This window comes from Anthonomus grandis, chromosome 3, assembly GCF_022605725.1.
Source record: "Anthonomus grandis grandis chromosome 3, icAntGran1.3, whole genome shotgun sequence".
Lineage (NCBI taxonomy): Eukaryota > Metazoa > Arthropoda > Insecta > Coleoptera > Curculionidae > Anthonomus > Anthonomus grandis.
The window spans coordinates 15,661,953-15,674,718 of NC_065548.1; the positions used below are offsets into that span (position 1 = coordinate 15,661,953).

At 31.5% G+C, this 12,766-nt stretch overlaps 1 protein-coding gene and 1 long non-coding RNA gene across 3 annotated transcripts in view; one reads left to right on the forward strand and one right to left on the reverse strand.

Moving 5' to 3' along the window:
* The window catches only part of LOC126733759 (intermembrane lipid transfer protein Vps13), a 75,079-nt gene that overhangs the window by 17,596 nt on the left and 44,717 nt on the right, over positions 1 to 12,766 (forward strand). For both annotated transcript variants that reach the window (XM_050437151.1, XM_050437153.1), the window contains exons 14-24: positions 170 to 308; positions 3,286 to 3,436; positions 3,491 to 3,729; positions 3,785 to 3,977; positions 4,415 to 4,598; positions 4,658 to 4,790; positions 4,846 to 4,995; positions 5,879 to 6,124; positions 6,176 to 6,457; positions 6,512 to 6,718; positions 6,776 to 6,960. In XM_050437151.1, the coding sequence (XP_050293108.1) occupies positions 170 to 308; positions 3,286 to 3,436; positions 3,491 to 3,729; positions 3,785 to 3,977; positions 4,415 to 4,598; positions 4,658 to 4,790; positions 4,846 to 4,995; positions 5,879 to 6,124; positions 6,176 to 6,457; positions 6,512 to 6,718; positions 6,776 to 6,960 (2,109 nt within the window). The remainder of the gene's footprint in view (positions 1 to 169; positions 309 to 3,285; positions 3,437 to 3,490; positions 3,730 to 3,784; positions 3,978 to 4,414; positions 4,599 to 4,657; positions 4,791 to 4,845; positions 4,996 to 5,878; positions 6,125 to 6,175; positions 6,458 to 6,511; positions 6,719 to 6,775; positions 6,961 to 12,766) is intronic.
* LOC126733760 (uncharacterized) lies at positions 9,476 to 11,204 on the reverse strand. The gene is made up of 3 exons (XR_007659856.1): positions 10,604 to 11,204; positions 10,368 to 10,539; positions 9,476 to 9,882 (listed from the first exon to the last, which is right to left on the reverse strand). It is a non-coding gene; the product is annotated as an uncharacterized LOC126733760 (long non-coding RNA).

Sequence of the window (12,766 nt, forward strand, 5' to 3'; positions counted from 1 at the left end):
ACACCTTTTCTTGAAAATCAATGTTAATAAATAAACATGTCCTTTTTTGAACACTTGCAATTTCTTCTGAAAAAAAAAGATATATCAAAGGATTCCTGGTGGTAATAAACGTTTCGTGTATCTTAAAATAACAGGATATAATTACTTTCTCCTTCTTTATTATATATAGGTTGCCGCACCAGATTATAAAGTGTGAACTTCCCTCCGTAGCCATGTCTGTTTCGGATGCCAGGCTTACTTTAGCTATGGCACTTGTTTTCAGCATCCCTCTTCCTGAATCCGATTCTTTGCCACAACCCGAACTGAAGGTAAGTAAAAAAGAGTATTTGATTGCGAGATGGCTTTCAAATTTACATACAGCTGATCCAAATTATGCAACTTCGAGTAAGATCACAATTAAGGTGTTTTTATGCTTGGTGCACTCAAAAAACCGAGAATCCGAACGGAATAGTATTAAACTTCTGTGAAGGAATAGAAAAGATTAATAATTGACTTACTTTATATATAGTTTAAATATAGAAAACTTTCGATGAACGAACAAGGGGAGCATATAAAACATATAATGTTGCAGATGTCGTAATACATTAGTGTCTACTGGAAATGTTAATATATATTTTTTTAATGACACTCGAAATGCTTTTGGTTTAACGACGTTGAGGAACCAAGCAGATAAATATAAATCTTGGTCTTATTCTAGGGAATTATTGTTATAATGTAAATCTTGAAAAAAAGTACCTACCAAAAAAAACACTAGAACTATTCTAGTTTTTTGCTCGATCAAGCTTGATTGTGATTTTGCGTAAATGAGCTCATTAACGTTGCAACAATTTCAATAAGCACACGAAATTACTTGGCCGGATAGGAAACTTCAAATATTTGTCTACCGAGTTTTTTACTTTTCTTTTCGTAGGTAGTATGCCTGCAACTAAAGGGTATTTCGGTAAAAGGTTTCGTATCTTGGTAACGAATGAAATAAAAGTTTTATAATACCTAAAAATTACCACCCCTGACTGACTGACTTCTCAGGCAGAAGACAATCTTTTTGTTAAAATTGTTCTAAAGTTACTTCTAAACACATTTCTGAAGTAATGTTAAAAATGATTCATTTAATTTCTGCTTTCTATTAATGAAGTAGTAATAGCTTTGAGTAAAGACCCATTTTTAAAATATGTTTTTATAATGTAAACGCGATATTGGGTCGCATAGCGCTCCATTGTTAAATTATACTGAATTCCGCAGTGAAATAGACACCTTCAAAGTCCTATTGGAATACACTATATAAACAAGAAAGTAAGTTAAAAAAGTATTTACCTTTAAATCTATTTGAAACTCATTTGCTTGGCAACATACACTATCGGACAAAAGTAGAGCAACAAAGTTCAATTTTATTCATGTTTAAATAAAAAAAATTATTGGGTTGTGATTTTTCGCTAAGCTTAATGTCACACTATCCTTACAAAGTAATATTTCAGTACATTTTGGTGTACTTTTAATCATTTTAAGAACGGTAAATATTAATGATTATAAAAATTGATAAGAATGGGGGCGACAAAAGTAGAGCAACAAATTGTATTTATCAGTATTTTATTTTACTTTAGTTAAAAAAAATAATTGAACACATTTAACAACAAAAACAATTGAAAGTAATACATTAGTAATTGATAGAATATCCATTGTTATTAATTACTTGCTGACAACGGCGCGGCATTGAAGCAATCGAATTGGGTACGAATACGACGTTCTACTTCTTCCCAGAGATTCTCAATGGAGTTAAGATCTGGGGATTGTGCTGGCCACTGTAAAACACGAACATTATTTTTCCGAAACCACTGTTGAGCAACTTGTGACGAATGTATTGGATCGTTGTCCTGTTGAAAAATAAAACGCAATGGCATTTCCCATTCTGCATAAGGAAGCATAACATTCTGCATGATATCCCTATAAACAAATCGGTCCATCGTATCATTAATAAAGTGCAAAGGGCCTACCCCATTCCATGAAAAACAACCCCATAAAAATACACTACCTTTACCATGCTTAAATTGTAGGTGTTACGTATTTAGGATTAAACCTTGTATTGATTGGTCGCCTCACACGCCTCATTCCATCAGAATTGAATATTTTGTAGCGCGTTTCATCACTGAATAGACCTTTTTTCCAGTCATTGACGGTCCAGTTTAAATGCCGGCGTGCAAATGCCAACCTTGCTGCTCTATTTCTTATTGAAACTAACGGCTTTTTAGCTGGACGTCTACTAAATAACTTTGCGTCTACTAACCTTCTTTGTACTGTTCGTATACCAACCGTAATTTCTGGGCCTTCCCGATTTTGGCAACTTCTCTAAATGTCCCCTCTCATTATACGATGATATTATTTTCGACACAGTGTACCGGGGTAACTCAAACTGTCTTGAAATATCGGCTTGTTTGTTACCTTCCAGGAATCCATTCACCACTCTTTGCTTTAAGTCTTTTGAAATTGGAATTCCTCTCGGCAAGATTAATCTTACACAGAAATATTCAAAAAAACATAAAAAATCACCCTACACAATTATTTTATCCCTTTACCCTTCTAAAACCTAAAACCCTTGCTAAAACCCTTCTTTTGAACAAATTATTTGAATGTTGCTTTACTTTTGACGCGTTACTATGAAGCATTTAAACTTAAACGTCAAAATAAAATCATTTGTTTTGATTGTGAAAATTTTTGTTAACATTGATAATCATAGCCTACTTTGTAGTTTTAAAACTTAGTGGATTTGTATACAGTATCATGCATTTATAATTTTAAAATCGGTATTTGCAAATATTTCTGGAAGTGTTGCTCTAATTTTGTACGATAGTGTACTTAAAAACCAACAATAAAGTTATAAAAATTGATTTGTTTATACAGACCAAGATTTACTGCATCTAAAATTTACAAATGCGAGTGGTGTTAATTCTACAATTTCGGCCAATGCATAGAAAGTACCTCTGAGGTCTTTACTGTTTTTGACGTGAAAGTTGGAAAGCACGCTGTACAAGATTGCTACACGGTCAAGTAAAACAAATAATAAATAATCTAAAATATTTTTTGCAGATAGTTTAATTATCGGCACACCCTGTTAAATGCGAATGTTTGATTCTTTTACTTATGATCAATCTAAACTGCAAAATCAAGAAAGTAAATATATTAACATACCAGGAACATAAAATGGTTAATACTAACATTATTATTTTTTATAACTAACTTTCACTACACGATTGAACGATTTTTAAAATACACCAATATATTTTATTTTTATAGAGAAGAACATTTTCTGGCTCCACATCAAGTCTCCTAGCATGGCAGGGTCCAAGAGGTTCCCTACCTATTAAATCACCACCTATAAAAGAAAGTGCGCAAGCCATTGACAATGTACAATTTAAACTTATGGAGGTATCAATACGCCTATCAGGTACTTTGGTTTTCTCTATCTATTTCATATAGTATGTCTATACATTTTTTGTAGAAATATGTTTCACGATAAACCAGCAAGAACTAGTAACCTCGGCCATCAATGAACTAGCAAAATTCAAAGTGACGCAAATAGAAGCGCAACTTTTACAAAGTACTTATGAAACCAACATGAATTTACTGTTGGGAAGCGTCAATTTGACTCAAAATCGAAACGCCAATGTTATCGATATTATCAGTACACCAATTCCTGTGGACTCCGATCATTGTTTGATTAAAGTGAATTTTACTCAGGTATCTTACGTAATAGTATACATTAGCATCAAGTTTCCCATTTCATTATTTTTAGGTGGACCCGAAATCACCAGATCTTCATGCAACACATCATTCATGTGAATCAAGTTTGGGTGTAGATTTTAGCGTTCTGAATATTACACTGCACCAGGAAGGACTGCTTTCACTTATGGCTTTTTCACAGTCGGTGATGGATACTCTTAATGAAATAATGAGTACTAAGCGTCGGCAAGATAGCATACAAAGCGGTAATATTTATATTATTTAGAAAATGTATGAACTTAAGATTTATAATTTACTTTCACTCCAATTTACTAAAAATCCTTACTTGCACTAACGGTTGAGTAGTTAAATCTTCGACCGTTTTTAAGATAAAGAAATCTAAATTATTTTTTTTATTTCTTCTAAAATACTTAATCCAAAGATTTTATTACATATTTTATGGAAAAATAAAGTTTATTAGGATATAGAAGGCAACTCAGAAGTTAAATAATATATATTTGTTAGACCTCAAGTAATTTATTGTATCTTCATAATACGTTAATAGATATATTTTCTTTTTCTTTTCAATAATTGCGAACTATCGCGTTAATAAATGATAAATTAGAAAATACGTCAACATCTTTACTGAAGATTTACATTTATAGTATGTTTACATATAATTAAGTCAAATATTTATTTTCAGCCGGAGATACCAGAGGTCACAAGTACACAAGGAATATGTCAATTATTAGCGAGACAAGTGAATTTTTGGAAAAGGGATCTAAAAAAATTATTCCTAAAAAAAAGAGAAACATTGTAGTAGAAACTATTAAGTTTAAGCTTACTGCACAATTGCAAGAAGTTATGGTGAAAATTTGCACTGATAAGTAAGTACCTAATTATTGCACCCTTAACTAGAGAAAATAAATGAACATTTGTTTTATAGCCTAAATATTTCGTCGTTTGCTGTACGAGGCCTGAACACCGATATTTTTGTGAAAGAATCATATACTCAAATGGTAGTCAAACTTTCCGAGTTGGTTATTTTAGATTTAAATCCTGAGACTAAACATAATTTGGTATAATTTGAAGAAATATTTTAGCATATAGCTTTTGAATACATTATGTTTTTAGATACTTACAACTGAAGATGAAAACGCACTGAGTGCACAAGTGGTGCTTAACAATTTGGAAGTTGACTCTAAAAAGCCAGATATTGATGTAAATGTTAAGATGGGCGGAACCAAAATTGTTTTCGTCAACTGGTTTGTGACTAATTTGTTGGTAAGTGTAATAAGATTGTTCAGATCAAAATATGACTTATTTTCCAAGGGTCAATCGCGAATAATAATTTTTATTTATTATATATTTATATTTTGTAGAGTGATGTCATTGTTCTGGGGTTTTGTTTATAAGGTGAAGGTAAAAAAAGGTCTTATTTCTCCAGAAAATTCCTATTTTTATTTTCTGACGACCGGTTTCGCGAGTTAACTTAAAATTAAAAAAAAAAAATTAAATGTATTTGTATTTTAAAATTTTGAAATTTTAAAGAAATGTTTGTCGTCTTTTAGCCATAGTCTATGTGACAATTGCCTATTGGGACCTAATGCATTTACCTTCCTCCTCCCTGACCTTTTTTTTGATTTTTAGTCCTCGACCTAATTATGCGATAAATTTTGTAATAGCAAACCTTTTTTTACTTTCACCTTATATTATATATTTGGGTATCTTTAAAATAAATTAATATATTATTCGTATTCGCATAATATTTATTGATCTTTAAATTAATTTTTACTCTAAATATTATCAAATATTTGAGGTAATTCTAATATTTTCCTAAAAGTAATAAAGTGCATTAGTACAATCGTTTTTTCTTCTAACAAAGAAATTTATCTACCTTGCAAAAAGTATTAGAAGTTCTAAAGCCTTTAATTTTCCATCTATTGGTAAATGGCACTACTGTAAATTTAAGAGAACTTATGTTTAAACCTTTCTTTGTCCTTTTTTTGCCGATTGTAGTCAGCTTTGTACTATTGTATTAAACTTGCCTTGGGGTATTAAAACTTATTAGCTATTAAGCCATCTGCATGTTTTATGTTTGATCTAATATCGCCTAATAATCCTTTTAACGTTAGCGATAGCTTTTTTACTATTATTTAAATTTTAGAACTTCCTTAACCAGTTTCAAGCCGCCCAACAGGCGATTCTAGAGGCTTCAGAGGCAGCCGCTCAAAAAGCCAAAGAGAACGCCAAAGAAATGTACCAAAAAGCCACAAAAATCTCCTTAAATATCAGACTTAGGGCACCAAAAATTTTGGTTCCGGTTAGCAGTCAGAAAATGGACGCTTTACTTCTCGATCTTGGTGTTATTTCCATTAGTAATAAATTTTTAGTTATGGATACTAAGAATGAAGTAATATTTTACTGATTTGAATTGAATTTATGCTAAAATCGCAATTTTTAGGATGGTTATCCGGCGGTAGTAGATGATATGAAAGTCGCACTAACAGATTTTAAACAGTCGAAAGTGACCCTCGATCCTAAAGAAAATATTCTACAGGAATGGAGTCTGCTTGAACCAATCAACTTTGAGCTAAGAATTAAAAGAAACTTATCGTCAACATGGTATAAAGCGGTACCGGATATTGATATAAGTGGCAGAATAAAGCTGATTGATTTGCATATATCTCAAGCCGATTATTGCCTAATTATGTCTGTTTTAAGTGAGAATTTGCAGGAAGGAAAGGTGATCAATTAATGTAAATTGTCTTAATATAAAACTCACTTTTACACTTTAAAGAGTAATGAGGTGGTTGTTTCTGCTACTGCGCCCGAACCACAGCTATCAGCGACATCGATGCTCTCTCGAACGACGGAATCGACAATAGAAGATGAATCAGCAACAAATCTTGTAGAGGCCACCACTGATCCAGTCACGGTATTCCTTAAGTTTACCTTCACTATGGAGGAACTTCTATTGAACTTGTACAGTAAAGGTTTTAAAAATGTAAGAAAATTTATTTAATTCGTAACGCAAGTTTATTTTAAGTACATTTTTTTATAGAACGAAAAATCTACCCCTAGCAAAAAAGCTGATAATCATTTGGCCCGATTTTCACTAAAGGGTTTATCTGTGAAAGGGCGACTATTATCGGATCAGTCGATAGTCGCGTCTGTTTTGTTGGTAAACTGTTTGCTGGATGATATGAGAAAAGGCCGTGAAGATAAACTCAATCGACTTATTGAAAGGTAATTATATATTATAATATACTTATTCTTGAGTTTGTTCACCTAGCAGATTAATTCTTTATTAACAATTTGGGGACAATTATTTTATTATTGTATTTTAAAAAGCAAAAATTTATTTGGAACTTCTGTTATGTACATTATTTTCATTTATGGGATATAGATGTCGGGCTTTCATTTCAAAACGAACCACCCTTTATAACTCTCTTGATGTAACGCACTATAGAGTAGCCATTTGACCAAAGTTTAAGGTCGATAAAATATCCATTATTACCATAAATTTTTTGTTAATATTGGCTTGTGCGTCTACTGATTTAATTTTTATTGATACGAGTGAATAGGTAATTTCATGTTGCTTACAATTACACTTGATGGGAGTTCCCATTTGACATATCCAATTGAGGATATCTAGAGGAAGCTGGAAGTAGAAGAAAAGGAGGAAACTTGCCTATGTATATCTGAATTAACTTAATTTTTTTTTAAAAGAAAGTTATCAAGAGCTGTTTGTTTTGAAATCAAAGTACTGTATAAGTCTGCATTTAAGAAAAGCTTTTTCTAAATTATTAAGATTTATCTAAAGCTCACCCACATTTATCGTAGACAACCTACAAACTAAGGGACTTGGGATAGTTAGCGTAATAATAACTTCCTTTTTTATTTACTTTAGAAAAGCATTTACGTATCATAAAACTATTATAAATATAATTTAATTTGTGGTATCGGTAGAAAGCATTTCAATACACTTCCATTTTTCATAACAGATGATTCTGCTGCACTCAAAAACGACTGAATTGAGAAAGAAACTGATCTCTTAACTTGTATAGCTTGTGTCTGACGATAAAGTCGCATTTTTATTATCTCAAATAGATATTTTTCGTTCTTTTCTTAAAAGTCTTAGCCAATGTTTGTTAGCCTGACTTCTGACAAAGCAAGCTACTGTACTGCCCTAGCTGGTTTCTACTGGCATTTTTAGCGATTTACTGTGGCCTTATTATTTTTCTTTCAAAACTGTATTTGGCTCATGTTTTAATGTAAAGAATTTTAATTTTTGATCGGGAGACAACCATTTCACAAAAGGATGGGGGTGGTGTGTTAATAGCAACCAAGAAAGTGCTTAATGCAGTTAGTGTACCAGGGTTTTTCAGTGATGCAGAGGATGTATGGGTGGCTTTGAAAGTCGGAATCAATACAGTGTATCTTTGTAGCGTTTATATTCCGCCAAGTGATCGTATGGCACATTCTTGTTTTTCTTTAAAATTATCCTGGATAAGTGACAATGTGAGTTCTATTCTGGTGTGTGGTGATATGAACTGTTCTTCGGTTACATGGGAAAAGAAAAATAAGACAGAGGATTTTTTGATACCTATTACCGTAAGTGCTGAGCATGCAGAACTTATAGATACATTATCATTTAGTGGACTAATGCAATATAATCCTATTAAAAATAATAATAACAGAATTTTGGATTTAATTCTTTGTAATAAAAACTATATTAGTCATATTATAAAATGTTCAGCCCCAGCAGTTAAAGAGGATAGCCATCATCCTGCTCTTGAATTTTTGTTTTGCCTAGATATTCCTAAATCCTTAAGAAACCCAAAACATAGTTTTTTTAATTATAAAAAGGCAAACTTCGAGGAAATCAATAATGAAATGTCTAAAATTTATTGGGATACTATTCTTACTAGTGTTAATATTGATATAAATCTAAGTAAATTTTATAATATTTTAATGGATATAATCAAAGAGAAGGTCCCACTTATCCATCAGAGTAGTGGTTACCCTCATTATTTTTCAAAAGCTACTATTAAAGAAATTAAAGAAAAAAATAAATTCCACAAAAAATGGAAAATATATAAAAACCCATCTTATCTAAACATATTTAAACTCTTAAGAAGTCGATCTAAGGGGCTAAAACGTGATTTTAACAATTATATATCCTTTTTAGAGGACGAAATATCAACAAATAATAACATTTTCTGGAAACTTGTATCTGTTAAGAGGGGAAATTCTGGCTTACCTTCAGTTATGAAATATAATAATATTGAAGCCTCCACCTCAAAAGAAATTAGCGATTTATTCTCAGAGTATTTTAAATCAGTTTTTGTAGCGCCAAGTGTATCAAATAATCACCATAACAGTAACATGACACATGATAATCTAGGTTTAATTCAATTTCAACTGGATGAGGTTGTAGCAGGAATTAATGATCTGCATCCTAAAAAGGGTGCAGGCCCTGATGGCATACCTTCATTATTTGTCAAAAATTGTTTTAGAGGGCTCTCATATCCTTTATATAAATTATATAATCAATCGCTTTTATAAGGTCAATTTCCGGATGCGTGGAAGGTTTCCAATGTAATTCCTATATATAAGAACGGACAAAAAAATATTATCTCCAACTACCGTCCAATAAGTAAGCTCAGTATATTTGCAAAATTATTTGAAAAACTTTTATATACATATTTTTTTAAGTTGGTGAAAGGACAATTGATTTTTGAACAACATGGATTTTTTGCAAACTGTTCTGTGGACAGCAATCTTCTCACCTATCTTGAATTTTTAAAGAAAAATATGGACAAACGTATTCAGGTTGATAGCGTCTACACGGACTTCAGCAAGGCCGATAAAATTAACATTTCAATTTTGCTAAAAAAACTAGCTTTGGTAGGGGTGGGTGGTTTTCTTTTAAAATGGGTTAAATCTTACCTCTCAAATCGAAGGTTCACAGTCTGCATAAACCGCGTAAACTCCGAAATAGTTAATGTAACGTCGGGGGTGCCCCAAGGATCTCATTTGGGCCCCCTTTTTTTCATAATATTTATAAATGATATATTTAAATGTTTTAAACACTCGGAGTTTTTGCTTTATGCAGATGATCTTAAATTCTTTAGACCTATAAAATCACACGAGGACTGCCAGCTCCTGCAAGAGGATATAGAAAGCCTTGTTGAATACTGTCGGATCAATTGCCTTTTTTTAAATATTGAAAAATGTCAGTTTATTTCATTTACTAAAAATAAATTAAAAATCCAATTTAATTATAATATAAATAATGTTGATCTTAAAAGGGCTCAAGATGTGAAGGATTTGGGAACCATTTTTGACGAGAAGTTACTTTTTGATAAACATATTAATACCTTAGTGTTAAGTGCGTATAAAATGTTAGAGTTTATTAATAGACAGGCTAAAATTTTGAAATCCTCTAGATCCTATATTTTTTTGTATTATGCATTTGTTTATAGCAAGCCTAATTTTGGGTGTGTTGTTTGGAATCCGATTTACTCAATTTATAAAGATAGATTGGAATCTGTGCAGAACAAATTTTTAAAGTGTCTTTATTATAGGGATAATTTAAATATTGTTACTAATGACTTAGGTGATATAAGAAAACATTTTGGTATACTTACTCTTGACAACAGAAGAAAAATTTCAGACCTTTTATTTTTGCATAAACTGTTGAATAATAAAGTGGATTGTCCATGTTTGATGCAGGGGATGTATTTAACTTTAGTGTTTGCAAGTTTATATTTGCTTCTATATTTATGAGTGGATACTGTAGTGGGTTTACCTGCTTGTATCCTTAAGAAAATAAATAAATAAAAAACAAATAAATAAATAAATCCCGAAGCGTCTTCATGAATACCTTATTTTCAATTTAGCCCAAGCAGCTCCAATATTAACCGCGTTCTCTGTCAAAATGACGGTGGTCTTGCTCAAAAGCAATATATATCACCAGTGTTCTTTTCTGCAGTAAAAAAATAGATCTCCTTATGTGTGTATCTCCTCTCTACTTCTGTGACCCATGTAGTAAATAGTCCTCACATTTCTAATGTTTGATCACCCTCATGCTCGAAATTATAGTTTCACTATGGATTTGGAATTTTAATTTTTCATAAGATGCATCCAGATAGTTGATGTACATATAGTTGACATTTTCGTTTGACGTTTTTTTTTACTTGCAACATTAAATATTGGACCTATTTTGAGGTGGTCGGTATTCGGGTGAATTGACCACGCACAACACTAATGACATGTAAATCTTTAAGTAGTGGCCATAGATGGTGGTACAATAGTTCGTCATGTATGATTTAGATTTAGTATGAATACGAATCTTTAAGTTAGTACTATTCGATTCGAGTCGCCAACTCTTAGTTTTGCCCTTCTTTGGGTTAAAGCCAGAATCGTAGAAATGCATTGGGTTGGGTATCGATATCAATGTTTCGATATTTTTGTGGTATCGATCCTTATATATATATCGGATCGGCAAAGATAAATAAACATTTTTCGAGGCGATGTCGCTGACGTTATTGTCGATCGGCGGCAATAGCTCTATTCTTTGTTTTTAATCAAATTTATTAGGTAGATATATGGGATAACATCGAATTTTTTACATTATTTTTATTTAGTTTACATCTTACTGATTTTACTCTACTTCTAATTAATATTTCTCCAACAAAAAATAACCCTTGGAAATTTGAAAAAAAAAAACAAAGTGGATTTTGTTGTAAAACATGCTCGACTGGCAATATTACAAGCATGGATAAAGATTTAAAATAATTAGCATCTCAAAAATGACAGCAATATCGAGAGAACCCTAAGAGATAGTGTCATGAACTAAGTTTTCCCGATAAAAAAACAGGAATTTTTTATCAGAAAGGTTTAGAATTGGCAAAATAATTGATCTTTGATCAAAAAGATGTCGAGAAGTACTATCTTGAGGTGTATGTGTATAGTAGCACAGATTTAACTAGCTACGCTCCAGATAACCACTCCAATGTATTTCATTTGTCCCCACTAAGAAAGCACCCGCTTGCTCGCGAACCAGCCGAAAACGGATATTTCGCTCCGATTGTGGCCCTGCGTTGCAAGTTTTAATTTTTGTCGGTAGGTATGCTTCCGAGTCTTCGCTTCAATCATCGCATTGTAGCATCGCTTTCGGCGGCCACTGACGCACTTTTTTTCCTCGATGCGACGCCGATGCGACGGGGTTAATTTTATTGACTAAGTAGGTACTGTGACAATAATAAATGACGAATTTTTAAAGAGGTTTGTTTTACTTGAAAAATTTGTTTGCGATTTTTTTATTCGATAGTTTTATATTTTGCAACAAATTAAAAAAAAATTTAAAAGTATAAAAACGAGCGAAAAAGCTGTTCTTTTATTTTTTTTGCTTCTTTACTGTATAATCAATAAAAAGATTATAAATCATAAAAGTTTTTTTTATGTAAACAATAAAGTATATATCCGAAATATTTAAACTATAATAATGCAAGTTTTATGGTATATTAAAGATTTTTAAACGATAAATTCGAAAATAAAAATTTGATTTGATTCCCCCTGCCCCCAGTAGGTATTTCCCAAAAAAATCAAAATAGCTAATCGATGTATTTTAGCTCGGAAAATTCGAAAAGCGTAACAAAAAACCAATTGCATGAGAAACAAAAGACTTTTTGTGCAAGATTTTCTTCAAAATTTTTGTCTAATTTTAAAATTCTTTTACAATTTTTTTTTAATAAGTTTTATTTGACATTTATTTGAGAAGATAGGTATTAAAAAGTTAAGATAGGGAAGTGCAATTTGTTTTTCTTATTTTTAATAAAATAACCTGTAGGTCACCTTTAAAACAGTTGAATAAAAGTATAACATGTGTTATATCAAAGTTTTTAGAATTTTATGAGGAATATAGATAGAATAAAAAAATCTAAAAATGCGTTTTTTATGGGCGGCAATGCTACTCTTTCTAAAAATATATTCAAAACTACCTCTGCATATTTCACCTCGAGAGACTACCCCTAACTTTTTTTTT